Source organism: Topomyia yanbarensis, chromosome 2 (assembly GCF_030247195.1).
Source record: "Topomyia yanbarensis strain Yona2022 chromosome 2, ASM3024719v1, whole genome shotgun sequence".
In the NCBI taxonomy this organism is placed as follows: domain Eukaryota; kingdom Metazoa; phylum Arthropoda; class Insecta; order Diptera; family Culicidae; genus Topomyia; species Topomyia yanbarensis.
The window spans coordinates 13,582,122-13,600,983 of NC_080671.1; the positions used below are offsets into that span (position 1 = coordinate 13,582,122).

The window sequence follows — 18,862 nt, forward strand, 5'->3', positions numbered from 1 at the left end:
GTACTCAAATGGAGAAAAATCAGTTTCAATACTCAACGATGCTTTTCTAAATGTAGCTGTTATTGTAGGTATAAATTACTTTATGACCATGTTTTTCCTAAAGCATCTTTGATTAAACCTTATAACAATACAACAAAGAATTTGATTCCTATGTGTTTTAGTGGGTAGAAACTAGAAAATGGCTACGCCCAATTTGCATTCCAGTCGTGATTTCCCCCTCCAGCAATCGTTTTTTGCGAGAGGGCTAAACCGTGAACATGATTTTCAGAAGGTAAATGGTCTAAACTGACTAAACTAACTCTGTTTTGCTGGGTAGAGCTGGGTAAATAGGCGAGCTTGATAGGATATTTTTAATAGGGCTCAGCAAATGGGCGCATAGAAACCCAATGTAAATGAAAGGGCGCGTGCATCTTTTCTTCAAATTTCTTGAAAATATTGAAATACTCGAATGTTTATTTGCAGCAACCACCGAGTAGACATGATCACAATAGATATTAATTATCATTTATATAATAGAACCGCCGTTTACAGAATAATTTTGTGAATAATAACCATTTGCCCTTGTCAAAAAATGTTAGTTTAGCCTTTATATTCCATATGAGAAGGGCCTAAGTCGCATTCTCGAAGAAAATGAATGTTTCGTCGTTTTGTTTTCTTTAATTATAAATCGATCTTTAAACCATTTTAACTAATTTTCACCTCAATCTTGTAGCATTTTAGTCACATAATGACATAATATCGAAAACGCAGTTTGTTTACATTTACGATTTAAGCCCTAATGAAAAATCTATGTCGAATTGTTTTCCCCCTTACTACAAAAGTAGCGTAAGATTCGAGCTTACTTATTACCCTCAACACCTTCTCATGCTCAGCATTGTATTGATCTCCCAAATCGTGAGCCGTATCTTGTCAATAATCTCCCTCAACTGTTTGTTCTTGAGCATCACAATTTCAATGAGTTCGCGGTTCTCCTGCAGTGCTTTCTTGTACTCTTCCGTGTGCACCGGCTCAGCCCGTTCTTGTTCACCCTTCAAAGGAATCAAACTCTCCACGTGCGTGTATTCCATACCCTGCTGACAGTTATCATTGCATTTATCATACAGCAGCCGCAATCTTTTAAACAGCAATCGGATAGTACGAAATTGTTCTTGAACTTTAGCTTTCTTGTCATTGCTAGAGGTGAGCCCTTGATTCGTTCCATTCGGTGGTTGAATTACACGTAGAATACCGAACACTTCCTGGAAACGACTTACGATATCCTGTACAGTTTCTTGACCGATTCGGCAAAGCGTCAGTAGGTTAAACTCTTTCTGCTGTGTATTTGACGCTTGTAGATTTGCTACCGGGCCAGATCCAGGCTGTCCTGGCGGTGCGTTTGTCATCATATTTCCTCCGGTAGTTGTAGGATTTTGACCAGCAGTAGCCATTCCAAGCTGTGGAGATTGTTGTGGTGCTTGCTGTTGCTGTTGTGGCTGATTTTGACCCTGTGGTTGCTGCTGGCCTTGGCCGGGCACTTGACTCGGATTTGAAGGTTGCTGGCCGGTCATCTGCAATTGCTGCTGTTGAACGTTTGGGTTCATGACCATTTCTTGGCCACCCTGGGAGCCGGTCGATTGCATTTGTTGCTGATTTGACATAACATTGTTTTGGCCAAAGCCTGCAAATATCGATTTTTAAAAATAACCTGATGCTTGAAAGCCGGAAACAATGCTTACCCATCATTCCCATCTGATTGGAAACACCCATTTGATTTAACTGCTGCTGCATCATTGGACTGTTAAAATTACCTCGCTGCCCACTGGGACTTTGGTAGCCACTAGGAAACTGCCCGGACATTGTTTTAACGAATGTCTGCGATAAAAACGAAAGCGGTATTTCTCCGGTATGGTTGGCGAAATTAGTAAACAATTCGATCAACAGAAGATTTTTGACACAAATTTTGTTTGATTCGTTCTGGATTAAGATTTACAAATTTATCTCGGAGGTGGGAACCATACACGCTACCACCTAAGAACTCAGAGTAGGGTAATTTGTAATCCACGATATGAAATCTTATAGACAACACTGTAAAATTTAATATACTTTTTACGTGCTTTTCCAAAGGAGACGGTTGGATGTTGTTGGCTCCAATCACAACTTTTTTTTATTTCGATTTAACCTTAAGGTCACTTGCCTCTTCGGGTTAGAGAAGTCTCTTATGCAATTTTTTTAACACTATGTGCGGAGTCGGGACTCGAACCCAGGTGCGCTGCGCTCTAGGCAATCGATTTATCAACAACACTACGCCCATCCCTGAATCAAAACTTGTCGAAAGTAAACAAAGTTAATTCCATAGCGTTAAACTTGCTCCCAGGTGCAGAGATGCCAGATTTCAAGATTTGTCTTCATTTTGAAGACATTTGAAATGTTGTGAAGACGTGTTTTTCATTTTGAAGACAATTTTTTACTGATGTCTGATTGATTTCTGGCAGAATTCTGACTCCGATTCAGAATCCTGGCCGTTGAAGACATTTTTTTTAATGAAATTAATGAAAAATATACCTGGTATCCCTGCCCAGGTGGCGAAATCGTTAGAGTTCGACGGGGTGCTGTAGCGTTGCCAGAAAATTTTTATTTCCCAGATTAAATTTTTGGGAAACCTCCCAGTTAAGCTCAGTAGGAATGCTGGCTCCAGTGACACAACCAATTCTAGTTAGAATCGGTTGTGTCACTGGTGCCGGAATACGAACTGGAACCAACCAGAATTCCAGTTCATTTCCGGCTGAACTTTACTGGGTCGGAGATGAAAAAACCTGCATTGAATGAATGGGCGACTATGGCTCATTTGACGTTTTCATTAGCGTCACTATATATATTGAAGATTATTGCGGCTGAATAGGATCAATTTTCCTTCAATGATTTTGAATATTTGTTACTATGGTGGAAAGAAAAGTCCGCCCACTGTGAATTTCTCCAGAAGACAATAATGAAACGACCCTAATAGCTGGTGACCACAGTGTGGCACTAGGGGCAGATCACTCTAGGAACGTATAACAAATTTGCATCAAATTAGAAAAAATGCATTTAATTTCCATTTTTGCATCAACTTTGCGCTCCCTCGCACAAAAGTTTGTTTAACAATCGTCCTACGCTGATCCACTTTGTTCGACGTTGTGTTGAATATAGGGCTAGTTTTTTGTAGGGTTTTGACGTCTTACATGCAACGCAAAATACATTTTGAATTTATATTTTGATGGGAAGAAATGCATTTAATTTCGCTGATTTTGACAAGTGATCTGCCCCTAGGTGTGGCACCACCACCACGACACTCAAAAAATAAATCACGTTTCTTCTAGGTGAAAACATATCTGAATCTCATCCACCGCACTTTTCACGTAAGTTCTATCGGATGCTCCGGTAAATTAAAATCATTTTCAATATCTGATTCATCAGGTAAAAGTTACGTGTTTTAAGGATAATTAGCAACAGAAATTCACGTAAATATTACATGAAGCCTAACATAACAACTACATGAAGCCAAACGCAGTAATTAAGTGCAACCGAACGTAACAAATATGTGAAACCAAACGTGAAAATTACTTGAAGCCGTTCATAGATTGAATTTTCAATAAATTTGCATTCCAAAAAAGAAAAATCTTTTAATGTCAATTTCTTTCAATTTATTTGAATCCTTAATTGCGATAACTAAACATAGAATATCCTAATTTTGAATCGTGTGCCTCAGAATTGTGTTAAAACACTCTCGAGAATAAAGCAGATTTGTGTAACAAATCCTTTTTTTGAAGAGCAAGAATCAATTTATTGTTGACGACGTCTTGGGCCGTACAATACTGGAGCTATTTCTCCACCCCGAGATGCAAGGTTGGGCAGATCGATTTCCAATTCGCCTTGTGTCACTATATGAAATGAAAATATTCAAACACGTTAGTAATCAGATTCAGTAACTGTGATAATGGAAATAACTTACCATGTTTGACGGACTCGAATAGCCAGAAGATATTTTTAGCGGTGCCTATGGTTGACAATCGTTCATCCAACGAAATACCTATTGGGAACTCCTGACGACATGTTTGACATCCGTGTGTCGCCATCATCCATCGGAGATGGCAGTAGTCACCGCGTATTCCCGGATAAAATGTTTAATTCGTCTCTATCTATAATTTAGTCAGTATTATTTCGGAATAATTTAAACAGTGGCTGATGTTTCAGCCATTTTTTTCACACAGGAAATTCACGTGAACTACGTTACGACGGTCAACGTTGCATCACTTAAAGGTTACGGGTGAATCAAATAAATTTTACAGGATTATCAAATGTCGTTCATATGAATCACGTAATGTATGTTAAACGATGGAAAATATTTATTCACGTGACAATTCATGTAAATTCAAAGTGATTTATTTTTTGAGTGACGACTCATTGGGCTTAAAATGTTTGTTGTTTTTTTCCGATACGATGTCGGTGTGGGTTAAGCCCTTTGGCTGATTCCTTCTCGATATCGATATCGATATGATCGTATGATTTTACCCAAAAATGTATGATACCGTACTAAATGTGTAATATAACAGATGAATAATTTTACAAAACAACATGCTGCTGGGTTGGTGTGTCGGAAAGGATTGCGATATCGTTGTTTTGCGCAAAGTAAACTCCCCTTGACAATATTCGGTAAATATTCAAATTTTTAGTAGTCGGAACTATATTATCAACGTTTTATTTTATAATCAGAAGCGAACATGGGTGTCCGAGGTTTGACAACTTACATCGGTACGAATGCAGAGCGCTATCTGGAACCATTCGAACTACACGATTGTGAACTGGTAATCGACGGCGATAACCTGTGCATGCAGCTTTTTGTCCGTTCGGAAGACAGGACGGGAGCCTTCGGTGGGAACTATGACCACTACTTCCGCGCTGTGGTAGCATTTTTCGAATTGCTTTCCAAGTGTAACGTGAAACCGTTTGTGCTTCTGGACGGCGGTTATGAAAAGAGCAAACTAAAAACCGTCTGCGAACGTTTCCTGGGAAGGATTCAGGTTATCAAGCATGTGAAAGCCGTTTCCAGTCGACCGATTATTCCGTTGTTGATTCGGGAAGTTTTTGTGGATGCGCTGCGAGCGTCGAAAGTTCCTATCATGCGGTGTCTTTTTGAAGCGGACAACGAGATTGCAGTTTTGGCTAGGAAGCTCGATTGTCCTGTACTGAGCTACGATAGCGATTTCTATATACACAATGTTAAATATATACCGTACGTAACGGTGACACATAAGATCTATCGAAAAGTTATAGAGAATGACCAGCATTATGCGATTGAGTTGGTGGATCGTAGGAACAAACGTAAGCATCGAGTTCTGGCCAAACAGGGCGAAGGTGAGATCCAAATTGATCTTATTAAAGAGTCGTACTGCTATCTGGACTGCAGTCTGTACACAATCGAAAGTTTGATCGGTCCTAGTGAACGCCTCAAACCGGAAATGCTACCATTGTTCGCCGCTCTGCTTGGCAATGATTATATCGAAAGGCGCGTTCTAACAAGATTCTACGCTTCAATGAGGGTAGGTAAAATTAGCCGAAAGGTAGCTCCACAACAACGATGGATTGAGGCGATACTGAAGTGGCTGCAGCATCATTCGGTAAAGTCAGCCACTACAGCCGTACTCGGTCAGGTGCGGGAGAAGCGTCGTGAAGGTTTGACACGACAGTTACGAGGGGCGATGTACGGGTATAACTGCGAAGAGTGCAGCTCGTATGAGTACTTTGGATTTGAGGAGCAACAGGAGGAGATAGCTGGTTGTGCTTCTGAGAAGTTTTTGGAGTACCTGGAAACGCCCGAAGTAGATAATCTTTTGGAGAGTGATTTGGTCGATGAGATAAATTCAAGCAACGACGAGGAAAATTCCGTAAGTGGTCTGATGTGAGCTCTGCTAAGTCATATTAATGAGTATATTATTTTTTGTAATTTTCTTCAGGACGAGGTAGACGAAATATCTTCCGGAGAAGAACGAGAAGAAAATGAACCTGATGATAAACTCATCAGCTATACCTCATTCAAATGGGATCCTTGGTTACGGGAAATTTATCATGCAGCTCTAACTCCTCGTTTCGTGATGGACCTTTATTATTCTAGTCAGTACATAAATTATCCGCAGGTTGAGGATATCAGTAGACCAGATAGCAATTCTATTTGCTATGAGGTCTTAAAATACATTTTTGCTTTGTTGAAAAGTACAAAGAATGGTAAAAATTTTCGGTATTTAACCCGGGTCGAAAAAATGGCAAAATATCAATGGATTAAATTCGAGAACATTGTGTTACCTGAAGCTGTTACCTACGATCCAGACCAAGAAAAAAATATGCCATTGTTCAGGATAGCATTTGAAAACTTTTCTCACTGTGATGATATATTCACTACGGTTGACCAGCTACCAGCTAATCTTCAGCTGTACTTTGTATGCCTGGCATTTTGGGCTGCCAAGAGCAGCGATGTAACCTGTGTTCACATTCATACCGTGATTTTATGCATAATTCAGCTGCAAATGGTGGACAAACATTTGACGAACAGATCACGAGACCTTAAAGTGTTTCAAACTAATTTGAAATCTTATCTGGAAGCCCAGAAGAAATCCGTACAAAAAGTAATGATATCCGACCAGCAGACGGAACTAGTAGCGAAGTGTGCAGTAAAAAAGCTGGCCTCGTCGGTAACCAAGTCAGAAGCGACTCTGACCTATGAGATTTTGTTGCCCCACTTTTCCATCCCCGAGCGTTATCAGCGGAAACATACAGAATTTAATCGTCAAGTCGCTCACACTTTTGCTGAGCTGCAAGCTGTTGCACTGAATCTATTTACACTGAACGCTCTACTGCGACACCCTTTTGAACCGCTTCGGATACATGAACTGTACAATGGAATATTTCTTCACAACGTTTACCAATCGCTAAAATCACGAACCGATCCAATGGCGTACGTTAGAGGAACCATCTTTCGATATTCCGGTACGTTGTTTGCCATTCATCAGGCGTTGTACCAGTGTGTACTTAAGCTGGCACCACAGGTGGAAGCAAAGAAAGGTGTAGCTTGCACTAAAACCAAAGTCAAGAAAAACAGCAAGAGTACAGGCGAGAAAGATGGTAGACGGCAGCAGAGGATATTGGATAATGATTGTGTGGAGCGAGAGGAATGTAATGAAAACACGAACGACAGCGAGCAGGATGAATTCGAGGATTTGAACAATCAGTTCAGTCAGTTGTTACGGGTTAGAAGATAACGAGCGGGTCCATTCGAGGTGAGAAACAATTTTAAACTGTAACTGTAGATTTTTAACATACCTACGTATTGATTGGGGCTTGGGTAAGTTATGTTACGCAGTTAGCGAGGGAGAGGGGGAGTACACTCGTTGCTCGTTATAAACGCTAGATTATCGCAAAAACCGTTCAATAGGTGGATAAATACTCGGTAAGGCTGTGGAAGAGTTCCTTTTTCGTGATTTGTTCTTTCTTAAATCATCAATTACTAAAGAATAGGCGATGATCCGGAACAAGATGAAACTGTATTTAATATGCAATATTCTCTTCTTCACGCTTATAAATGTTTCCAGAATACTTGTGACAAAAACTATTAGTTGTTGGAAAGAAAATAAAAATACGAAAAACCACAAAATTCCGTTTGTTTGGACTGTTCAGATACTTGGCTAAAGAAGATCATTTTCAGCTATGTAAATAACACTTAATTTGTGTGGTGAAGCCCGACGTCGACAAAAATTAAAAACGAAATTGCGCATCGTTCTTATTACTATTATTATCATCATTATAAAAATCGTTAAACCTCGCACATTCAATCTCGAACACATGCTTCTTTCTTATGACCCCTTTCCGAGGCTTGAGATATATTGTGAAAATGTATTTTAAATGACAAAGACTACTAAAAAAACTTCAATCGATTGATGAGAGCTAACGACAAGCTGAGTTGTTTTGTTCCTGTAAAGCACTTTAGCATAGTTCTTTGTGTGATGATGCGGGATCTTGATTCTCAAGCATTGCGTTCCACAGTATTTCACAAATTCTAGCATACGGTTCTTTCGCGTATCTGTAAAACCATAACACACCTATTCACAAATAGGTTAAAATTCTCTATCGCATCGTCGCCTGGAACCAAACTGTCCGTTACACAATGATCTCGAATTCTTCGTCAGAATCGTCTAGCTGCCGTGTTTCCACTTCCTCGAACTCTGCAAGAATGTTTAGATAAAATTTGCACACACAGCGAAAGATCGTTAAAATACCTTCATTAACAATTTCCGTAGCGGAAATCTCATTGAATGCCTCATTCGGTTCGCTGTTTTTCCTCGAAGACGCCGACGACGTCGTCGTTGGTGTCCAGGGAGCTTGTCGCGTTTTGGTTACTTCGAAAAGAGCCTGACAAACTCCGCTGTTCAGGTCCTCGTTGAATCTACGAATCAGTTCGTCAAAATCATCCTTCGTTGCGCAGAGGTAGCAAACGGCCAGCGATGGATCCATCGCTTTGAAGTTAATCCGTCGAGCATACTTCTGATGGAAGGACTCATCCAATTCCTGTTCTTCTGGTTCAGCTTTTGCACCGATGCTTCCACTACGCTGTACAGTGTGGGGATCCAAATATAGCGCTTCGTCTCCGACGTAACCAATAAAGTACAACGCTTGATTAGGACGCCCTCCGACCATTCCGCAGTTTCCTGGCAGCTCAAAACTTTTTTTCAGTCCGTCGAAGTATATTGGATTGATTTCGCTTATCCCCAATCGAAGCGGTATTATTAGTAGCAATGGCTTCCAGCTTTCGGTGTCGGATTTATCAACGCAAAGCTCCACTGTAATAATAAATTGATGTAATTTATTGTTTCATGATTTCAATTGTGAACATACGAATTTCGTCGGTGGCGATTGTGTTATCTAGAGCTACATGGACCACTATACTGCTCCAGTCGTCAAATTTGACTAATTTTCTAAAAAAGAGAAAATTTCAGAATTGAATAGATTTGGATTTAGATAGATCGGTAACTCACTTCAACACTTGTGCAACCGTATTCGGACCAAACCATTCTCCGACCCGTTTCTCCTCCGAAGATTCACCAGTCATGGCAATCTGATGCAACGAAAATGGTGCCTGCTTGTTATCCTCGAATCGGTTGACGATTTTTAGGTAGGTTGGGTCCCTCGTTTCCGGTGTCCAGCACCAGTCGCGCCCCAGGTGCAGCTGAGTGAGAGCCTGAGCCAGTACCATTTGGCCACAGCGAAGCATACAGCCCCAGCCTTTATCGGTGGTCAGCAGTGAACTGCCGATGGGAACAAACCCACGCCGATAGGTGCACCACAGGCGGCTCTGTACGTCCTGTCGCACTGTGTCCAGGTCTGTTGGAAGATATTTGGGGAAATATTTATTTAATGCAGAGACTAGGAAGGCGTATTCTGATCACAACCTAACTAAACTAATGTGTTTTTTCCGGTTCTTTTCTTTCAGATGGAACCCTATGATATGAATAAAATGCTGCATAATTATTTTAATTGTCCGTGTATATAGAAAATCTGTACATCACAAAATGTTGCAGCCAGATAAAAGAAAATTTGGGAAATCTCCTTTTTCATTACATTGTTACGAAATAGTTTAATTTATAAATGCATCAAATGAAGGAACGATTTAGTTCTGAAGAATGGTATACGTCAATGTCAACTATAGGCAACCGAAATGTAAGTACCCTATTCCTTTCTCTACGCAATTTATTGGATACGAACCATCATTGAAACTATTGGTTGCGGGAATATTTGATTTGGATAAAGTTTTCAGTCACTCACATATGATTATTCCATACCAATTGCTGTATGTTGAAATTGTGGGTGAATGGAGTACAATTAGTTTAGTTATGTAAGGTATGCAAACTAGGCTCGATGGAGCTATCCAAGTCAGTTTTGGATCACATACATTTGGAGCAACATAATATGTTGCTTCAAGCTGGTCTCAACCCCTATTCGGCAGTTTTCACGCCGCCACCCGCGTTAGGGCTTGGTAAAGCCAAAATGGTGTCGAAGGGGGTCAATTAAGGTTGTCTGACATATTATTGATGGTCACATCATTGGCGTTCCTGCATTAGAATCGACTGACAGTGTTTGTTGATTATAAGATTAAGGAGTATATATATATTGCGTCTTTTTGCTTCAGATAGTTGGTATTCGCGCAAGTGGGAGCACGTCGTTTGGCAAAAGTTCATTTGGCATAATGGTCGTTTGGCATAATTTGAAATATACGTTGAAATCTGTTACATTAAGCGTTGACGCCAAATATGGCTAAGCCATATCGCTTTAAGTATGGTACTGTCCGACATCGCTCTGCTCCGTTGGACTCAAACTAGTTGATAGCCCCTATGTTTGAGTAACGCGGACAAACGAGTGGATTATAGGTTTGCTTGTGAGGGTCGCCGCTTCCGACGGCGGGTCGGCGGTCACCTTGCACGGCGCATCCTCAGCGGCTTTGCAAAGAACTGCTCGTATTTGAAAAAAAGGAATCACCCCCTAAGCTTGAATAAACGGGCGAACGAGTGGATCACTAGTTTACTTGCGAGGTCTATTTGGTATACAAATTCATAGGTGGGAGCACATCGTTTGGCATAATGTTCATTTGGCATAACAGCAGGTGACACATGCTTTCATTTGGCATAATGATCAGTTGGCATAACGGTCATTTGGCATAATCTGTTATATTCAACTCCTAATGTAGCTAGCCACATCATTTTGAGCATAGTGCTGTCCGACTAGAGGCATGCGCCGCGCCGTCGATTTCAGGTAAAAATCGGCGGCACGCCGGCGTTACGCCGATGTGCTTACTATTTTTACATGCAATCGTCGGCGCGGCGCGGCAGCGGCGTGGCGCACACCTCTATGTCCGACATTGCTCCGCTCCGTCGGACTTAAACTAGTTGATAGCTCCTATGTTTGAGTAACCCGGGCAAACGAGTGGATCATAAGTTTGCTTGTGTGGGGTCGTCGCCTCCGACGGCGGGTCGATTGCCCCCTCGCCCGGCGGATGCTCAGCGGAATTGTGCTGCTTCGGATCTTTCGTCTCGGTTATGCGACTATTTGGTAGATAGATTCAAAAAATTGCTCATGTTTGAAAGAAGGAATCAACGAGCCAAACGACATGCTCCATACTACGAAATGCTTATATACTATTCAAGAAAATGGACAATAATATATATTAACTTGGCTGGTCTGGAACAGGTGCAGCCTTCAGATATCAGTGTTATGTTACTTTTTGCATACATTTTGCTTAGGTGGGATACAACAATAATAAAAATTCTGAGATAAATTTGACAAAGAAGGCATCGATGAGGATCCAGATGGCTGGCCTGACAGCAAATCAGTATCTTTTATTATGGAATACTTTCTTTATAAATAAAGCATCAATTATAACCTTTTATTCATATCGTCGGTTTTATTTGGTCTAGAAATAATTGATGAGAAGCATTTTGCAGGAAATTGGTCAAGGAATCTAGAAAAAATAGTAATTCTTGGTTCCAGTGTTGCCAAACATGCAATATTTCCAGTTTAAAAGCAAAACTGCATTTTTCTCGGGATACATGTATTTTTATTTATAAATTTATTATGAAGAACACAATGTTCAGATATTTTTACACAAGAAAACATCTAAAACTTTATTATAACTTGATCCAATATATAGTGATTTGAAGCAAAAAACACACAATTCCTCATCATGTTTCTCGCCATATTTCAGTAACGAATCAGAATTTCAAAATTCGCCACTTTGCAGGGATTAACGAAGAGATGAATAATAAGGCATATCTAACACAGTTTGCCCAGAAATGGCATTTGTCGGAAGATAGTACAACAGCGACGAGTAGTCGACTCTTTTGACCTTGGGTATTAGTAAGTTCGGGCTATTAGTCCAGGACTGGCACCTACGAGATAGTTAATCATTGAGGAGTGGTTTTAATGATTATTTAACTCGACCAAGCACACCGGCTCTTACAAATCATAAGCAGCCCTTTCGGATCAGTGTAGTCTGTTCGAGTCGAACCAGATAGACATTCGGTTGGAGCAAACTTTATGGGGAATCGTGGATAGATATTTCTTATGTCCTTCATGGTCTAAGATTCATTTAGTGAAACCCTAAAGTGCCTCCACCCCGTCTAGTTACTCAGAATAGCAGAATTGAGGACTTATCAGATATTGTAATGAATACGAATATTGATTAGAACAGGGATAAATCCCCGACTATGTACGGGGAACGTGCCATTTTGAGCCAATATATTCTGATTCCTGATAGAACAGGGATAATCGGATTCTGTTACAAGATGAAGATTAACCAGCCCAGTTGTAGGAAAAAGTATTCACGAGTGAGGACTAACACTGCTAGTATGTTTACCGTATCCATTAATAGTCGATTGATCCGTTTCGGACCTAGGAGACAAAAAGGAGATTAGAGAGAGAGACAGAAGCGGATTTCAATGCGAAATTGTCCACTATGACGTAGACTCCAACGTAACGGTAGGATGATTTTCCATAGAATAACATGACATTACACGCTCTCTGAAACAAACTTGTGCCAAATAGTATAGATATGTCTGTAGACATGTAAGTTTGCATGTATGAGTGTACATATGCCTGCATGTATGGATATATATATATATAGGAGCAATGCATTCCTGATTAACATAAAGGACAGCCTCTGAGCCGCCAAAACGCCCCAGGGGACACCGATGTTCGCAGTCATAGGTGTGACCATAAAGCACTGCACATACTGACAAGGGCCACGGCGAGACGGTATGTGTACAGTTAATGCACATAGGTTGCAGAAATAGGTTGTTGAGACAGCTCGATTGCAAACTGATAAATAAAAACAATAATAACCAATTATTGTAAGTTGAAATTTATCCGACCTTGCTTTATTTTTTTATCCTGTTTTATTCTGAGTTTTTTCGAGGTTAGGTTTTGTACTACTTACGCACAAAGTGGATTTAAACCAATTTTCTCTTTAGGAAAGAGTATTGCTCGTAGTTTTCTCCTGACCACCATTTTAGCGTAAATCCTGCCTTTTGACTCAGTGGGGGAATGGGCGCGTTGTGCCAGATTGGTTGAGGCACATTTCGATTTTGAGCCAGCGAATGTTTGAAGCACATAGGTGTCTGAGACGATGACAATTACTGTCAATAATCAATCGAATACTATGAAATTGAAACATATACGTAATTCATATATGACAGCAAAATGCATTAAATAATATCCATATTATGGAACAAATCACAAAAGCTGACTAACCATGTTTCCGTTCCATATCCGTTGAAAACTCTATGTTATACAAATGATGGGAAAACGACGTCAACATATCATAATGCATTAAATACAATATGCTCATATTGAGAAAATAGCGTCTGAAAAATCACCTCGTACTTTATATTCCCATTTAAGAACAGGAGCTTGATTAAAGGACCAAACCACGTAATGCCGTTTTAAATTAATCATGTTTTCCGAATAATATACCAGATTTATTAAAAAAATTGTATTTTGAACGATTTTTGCAGATAAATGTTTTGTGCTGTATCGATTTTGTTGGTTATTTTTAGGGTTGTGGTACCGTACAGAAAATCCCGGGAATACCGACCCATTTTTGGTACCGTAATACCGGTACTGAACAAAAGCCAGTAGCGGTATTTTCGGTACTATACAATTTTTTATGACAAATATGTTAACTCTGCAGGGGGATCTGTTTCAAAATATCGGTCTGCAAGATAACGTTTAATTATATTAATTTTCCTTCCTTTCCTATACGAAAAATATCTTCTGTGAAATGAGTTGCCATTCCGAAGCAATTAAAAACAATAAACATTTTTTTTGATCAACACAAATCAATCATCTGAGAATATGATCATCAGTTTCAATTTCAGTTTGAAGCTTTTTTCGATTTTTTTTAAAAAATTTCGAGTACCGGTACTTTAGCGGTACTGAGGGCTTCAGTACCGTAGTACCGGTTCTCGCCAAAAAAGGGTCGGTACTGCGAACCCTAGTTATTTTTGGGAAATTTGAGACTAAGAGAAACGCCGGCGTCGGCGGTAAAATATGATGATGAGTTATGTTCTACCATAGACCATGCGGTAGACTTGGGTGCAACGCCCAACTCCTACTTAGCAGAAGGCAAAGAATTCTTCACATTTCCTTTCGATCATGTCCATATGAGCCTGTCTAGTCCTAGTTTTCCGTTCTAAGTTTATAACTGATTCGCTCTAGAATACCTATCCGTCTTTCAATTTCATTGCTTTCGTTTCTCTTAGTCTCAAATTTGCCGAAAATAACCAACAAAATCGATACAGTAGAACCTTGCGGCAATTAAAACATAGTAACAGATAAATATTTTGGTACTGTTTGAAACATCGCACTGATTTTGTGCCCTCTCCCATAATCCCTTTTCGGCGAGAGATTAGCTTTTAGTTCATGCGGATGAACCCTTTTGGTTACAGCAAATGATTATGTGACGTTTATTTTGATCCCTTTCTCGGTGTTGGGATGTGTTTATACCCTTTTCAAGTATAGACTTTTTCAATGAGAAAAGGGCCCATAAACATTTTTTCTGTTTTTTTTGTTTGGTGTATATGAACCGTTCATTTTTGAGGGGAAGTGAAAGGGAACATAAACAAAACAAGTTATTTTGCTTATGTGCCTTTTCGATAATCTATAATTTCGCGAACAGCCAGGCTACAGAATCAGCTTGTTTAAGGTGTGTAAAGGTTGGTTAGTGTCCATTTCTCGACAAACATATGATTACGGCTTAAAAACTAACTGTCAAAATTCTCTTTGAAGGGAAATTTCGGACAAACCGTTACTCGCAAGTCACAGATGTTGGTAGTAAACAAAAGAAAAAAGTTTTCTCTTTCATCAACTGCTATGAACTGTGTTTTGCCAGTAACGGTTTGTCCGGAATTTCCTTTCAAAGAGAATTTTGACAGTTAACTTTTAAGCCGTAATCATATGTTTGTCGAGATTTGAAGTAAGTATTAACCGGATTTGTTTACGTTTTGCGAATGGGCCCATTTGAAATGTTCTCGTCGAATTCATAAAATCGCCGGACCTAAAAGGAGTTTACTATTGAAATGGAAAAAGGACTAACAAAGAAAATATAACATATACATAACACGCTAATCCTACAAACCTTCAAAAGAAGGGACGAATGAGAATTATCAACTGGCCAATGGCAGGTAGAGCTCGTCGTAATAACCGGCAATTAAACATGTTAATTCATTCGTACAGAGAAAAGAATACAAAACGAGAAATCTCAATAAGGAACAGGTAGCAGCTCGCATATATTACGGGGCAGTATCTCTCGTTGTATGTGCGATTTACCTACCACCGAATTCTGATCTCGCTTTGTACGAACAGCATGCTGCCTGTGTTAACCGACTGTACGCTCAAATTGGTACCAACGATAGGGTGGTGGTTTAGGCGACTATAATTTACCTCTGCTACGTTGGAGCTTCGATGACGAAGCGGGATGTTTTATCCCAATAAATGCCTCCTCGGAACACAAAATTTTGCTAGCCGAAACCATGATCGCTTCTGGCTTACAACAAGTGAACTATTTGACGAACGAGAATGGAAGGTTGCTTGATGTAGCGTTTGGCATTAACAGTAACGGATGCGAAGTTTTGGAACCACCCTCACCATTAATGAAATTAGATCGTCACCACAATCTGTTTGTGTTAAAATTTGACGCTGTGTTTGCCATGTATTGTGATTCGTTCTACAATTTCAATCGATTCGATTATGATGAATTAAACACTGAAATTTCGCGAATAAATTGGGTTGATATGTTAACTCTGGGTACTTTGAATGAATCAGTGAATAGATTTTATAACGAACTGGAATCAATATTTCAACGACTTGTGCCTATGAGGAAACGCACACGCTATCCTGATAACAAACAACTTTGGTAAAATGCAGAATTACGAAATCTTAGAAATCGTCTCAGGAAAGCTCGAAAACGATTTTTCAGAACGAGAGGTAAAACCGACAAAACGTCCGTGCGGGAATTAATACTCCTATTCGAACTCACGAAGGCAACACACTTTCGCTCATGTTTCACGAATTGAATGCAGCATGAAGGACAACCCCAAGCTATTTTGGTCTTACCTGCGGAACAAAACCTGCTCATGCTGAATCCCGGAATGCGTCAACTATCGAGACAGGACATTAACGTCACCAGCGGAGTCAGCAAATCTATTCTCGTCATTCTTTCAAAACGTGCTAAGTAACAACTCACCACCTTTGTCTGAGTCGTACTTGAGTAGTTTGCCAATGTCCACTCTGAATTTGGCTGCAACGTCATTCACCGAACATCAGGTACATACTAATGTTCGGGGGATTGATAGTTCCAAGGGTCCAGGGTCGGACGGGCTCCAACCCTTTCGTTCAAGAATTGCTCTTCATCTCTGGTGCTATCAGCATCTCTATTATTCAAACGCTCTCTTGCAAAGAACATTTTTCCCACGAAGTGAAAGGAAGCTTTGATAACTCCAATCCACAAAATCGGCAACGTACATGATGTCACCAATTATAAAGGAATTTCAATCTTGAGCTGCCTCCCTAAAATCTTCGAAAGTATGTTGTTAGATGTTATCTACCCCGCATTAAAACACATCACTTCGGACCAGCATGGTTTTGTAAGAAAGCGTTCAACAACTACTAATCTGATGGACTACGTGTCGTCGCTGATTGAAAAATTGGAAAAACAACATATGTTTCTTCTGTCATAGCATAATCCTACACTGTACTTGGACTCATCAAGCGCAACACCCGTGATTTCACTGATGTTTACTGTCTAATATCGCTATACATCGCACTGGTACGCAGTATTCTGGAATATGGAGTTACCGTTTGGGCCCCATATCACACCGTCCACATTAATAGTCTTGAACGGGTACAGAAGAACTTCATCAGGTTTGCCCTTCGTCGGCTGTCCTGGTAAAATCGATTACAATTACCTCCATACGATGATCGCTGCGCTCTCACGAATCTCCCAAAAATCAATCTGCGAAATAGGCGAATCTTTCTACAACGACTCTTCATCTTCGACTTGCTTACAGACAACATAGATTCCCCTGCGCTCTTAGCAAAGCTTGACTTCAACTATCCTAGAAGAAATGATTTTTTTTCCGGCGCTTAACACATTGTACATTATACGGCCAAAATAATCCACTGGATGTTTGCTGCCAGCTTTTCAACAACGTTTATCCACTTTTTGATTTTAGTATAAGTAGAGTCTTTCAAATTAGAAATAGTTTGTAGTTAGATTATAGTTTTTTAATCTGTGCGATGTAATATTTTTAATCGAAGACAATCAACTCTATAAGAGACACGTTTCAAATTTTAGGGAAAAACAGGATTGAATTATTAAAAAGAAGTAATATCAATGTTGTTTTTGCTTGAAGCGAAGTTGAGTCAGAGTCAAACAAAAACGGCATTAGTGTATGTCGGATCGTTGTACTATTGTTAAAAATCTGTCGAAATAGAATGTCAGGTTCCGCATAAGAATTTAGTATCGAGACTTTTCGTCTAGCTGTAAAGATTAATGTTTCGTTCGCTTTCATATTCAAAACTACGTAAATTTAATATGAATAAAATTGATCAAATAAAAGCAGTATTCTTCAAAGCCAACGAATACAACAAAACGTCCCAAAACGCAAAATGCCATCATCGGTCATCGTTCTCGCTTAGTCACAATCGTTCATATCAAACAGTTTCAGCTGAATCAGAGACGAAGGTTGCAGTGCAAAGGAAAATACGAAGAAAGCAACACGCTTAACATGAATGATTAACCAATGGATGATGTGGAAATGGAAGCTTCCGCATACCTTGAATTGCGTTGTACTGCTTGCCCAGGATCCAGACCGCGTCATCCGTTTTGGGAATATCATCCGGTTCGACAGATCCGATATCGTAGCCTACGTACGTATCCAGCATGTAATCCATTATTGCTAGTCCCAGCAGCTTTCTACAGCTGATAACATCGACACTGACAAACAATATGGGATGTTAGTATAAACCAACTTTTATCGCCGATATTAATTACTGATGCTGTGCAGTGCTAATTTTTGCAACTTTTTCACTACTTTTCACCAAGTACTCTACAACGTTGCACTGCCAATCAAGAAATTCTTTAAATGAAGATTCAGAATGAAACTGCAGATTGGGAAATTCTTTTGTTCAAATTTGTTATTATTTTTGTGACTGTTTTGACGTAGATGTTGTCTGTCACGGTGTAAAAGGTGTCCACTTTATTTATCTATGGTACGTTGCATTGGAAATGCGCCTTTCATGCATTTTTATGTGACAAATTAAATCGGCGCGTTGATTAATAAACTCTATGGGGAATCCAAAAAAAAAACGTCGTGTATTCTGTATTAACCAGTTTTAACATGTGCTTATTGTCAATGGTTACGGTAATAGCTTACGCTAGTTGGGCCACAACCTCTCCAACATAACCACCATCCACCCCTTTTCCAACCCTTGTTGAAGTAGAACAGTTTAACATTTCAATATGGGATCCTTGTTTCAAAATTTTCGGCCGGAATTTTATCCGATTTTTTTCCAATATGAATATCTGCGCTTGCACAGAATAAAAAAAATGGATTTCTGCGCTATCTGATGGAAATGTGCACAACAATTTTGTAACTAATTCCGTAGATTGTACAATTAGGCCATAAGGCCATATGCTGTTTTCTATTTTTCCGATGTAGCTAAATAACTTTTTTGTACACAAAATGACAAATCAAAATTCTTTGATAACATTGAATTATCACGCCCACATTGCACTACCAACGACACGACC

At 39.7% G+C, this 18,862-nt stretch overlaps 3 protein-coding genes across 4 annotated transcripts; 1 reads left to right on the forward strand and 2 right to left on the reverse strand.

Moving 5' to 3' along the window:
• Positions 1 to 1,945, reverse strand: LOC131681899 (mediator of RNA polymerase II transcription subunit 30). The gene is made up of 2 exons (XM_058962997.1): positions 1,716 to 1,945; positions 1 to 1,657 (listed from the first exon to the last, which is right to left on the reverse strand). The coding sequence occupies exons 1-2, from the start codon at positions 1,834 to 1,836 to the stop codon at positions 852 to 854; spliced, it is 927 nt and encodes a 308-aa protein (XP_058818980.1). The 5' UTR covers positions 1,837 to 1,945; the 3' UTR covers positions 1 to 851.
• A 2,634-nt stretch (positions 1,946 to 4,579) lies between these two features.
• Positions 4,580 to 10,045, forward strand: LOC131678969 (protein asteroid). 2 transcript variants are annotated; one of them, XM_058959463.1, is made up of 4 exons: positions 4,580 to 4,668; positions 4,729 to 5,900; positions 5,970 to 7,286; positions 9,494 to 10,045. In XM_058959463.1, exons 2-3 carry the CDS (start codon positions 4,737 to 4,739, stop codon positions 7,266 to 7,268), a joined length of 2,463 nt encoding a protein of 820 aa, XP_058815446.1. In that variant the 5' UTR covers positions 4,580 to 4,668; positions 4,729 to 4,736; the 3' UTR covers positions 7,269 to 7,286; positions 9,494 to 10,045. The 2 variants fall into 2 exon arrangements, with proteins under 2 accessions (XP_058815446.1, XP_058815445.1); XM_058959462.1 differs by lacking the exon at positions 9,494 to 10,045 and having other exon boundaries at positions 5,970 to 7,532.
• Positions 7,532 to 18,270, reverse strand: LOC131678970 (cysteine protease ATG4B). Its single transcript, XM_058959464.1, has 5 exons — positions 17,886 to 18,270; positions 9,039 to 9,384; positions 8,899 to 8,978; positions 8,283 to 8,843; positions 7,532 to 8,228 (listed from the first exon to the last, which is right to left on the reverse strand). The coding sequence occupies exons 1-5, from the start codon at positions 18,001 to 18,003 to the stop codon at positions 8,164 to 8,166; spliced, it is 1,170 nt and encodes a 389-aa protein (XP_058815447.1). The 5' UTR covers positions 18,004 to 18,270; the 3' UTR covers positions 7,532 to 8,163.
• Between the last annotated feature and the right edge of the window lie 592 nt (positions 18,271 to 18,862).

What these genes read in the sequence shown, in the direction of transcription:
- LOC131678970 (XM_058959464.1), bottom strand. Translation starts at nt 18,003, where the DNA reads ATGGATTACATGCTGGATACGTACGTAGGCTACGATATCGGATCTGTC. An exon ending in GCAGTACAACGCAATTCAAG is followed by an intron (nt 9,385 to 17,885) that starts GTATGCGGAAGC and finishes ATCTTCCAACAG; the next exon opens with ACCTGGACACAGTGCGACAG. An exon ending in TACGGAAATTGTTAATGAAG is followed by an intron (nt 8,229 to 8,282) that starts GTATTTTAACGA and finishes ACATTCTTGCAG; the next exon opens with AGTTCGAGGAAGTGGAAACA.
- LOC131678969 (XM_058959463.1), top strand. Translation starts at nt 4,737, where the DNA reads ATGGGTGTCCGAGGTTTGACAACTTACATCGGTACGAATGCAGAGCGC. An exon ending in GCAACGACGAGGAAAATTCC is followed by an intron (nt 5,901 to 5,969) that starts GTAAGTGGTCTG and finishes AATTTTCTTCAG; the next exon opens with GACGAGGTAGACGAAATATC.
- LOC131681899 (XM_058962997.1), bottom strand. Translation starts at nt 1,836, where the DNA reads ATGTCCGGGCAGTTTCCTAGTGGCTACCAAAGTCCCAGTGGGCAGCGA. An exon ending in CAATCAGATGGGAATGATGG is followed by an intron (nt 1,658 to 1,715) that starts GTAAGCATTGTT and finishes CGATATTTGCAG; the next exon opens with GCTTTGGCCAAAACAATGTT.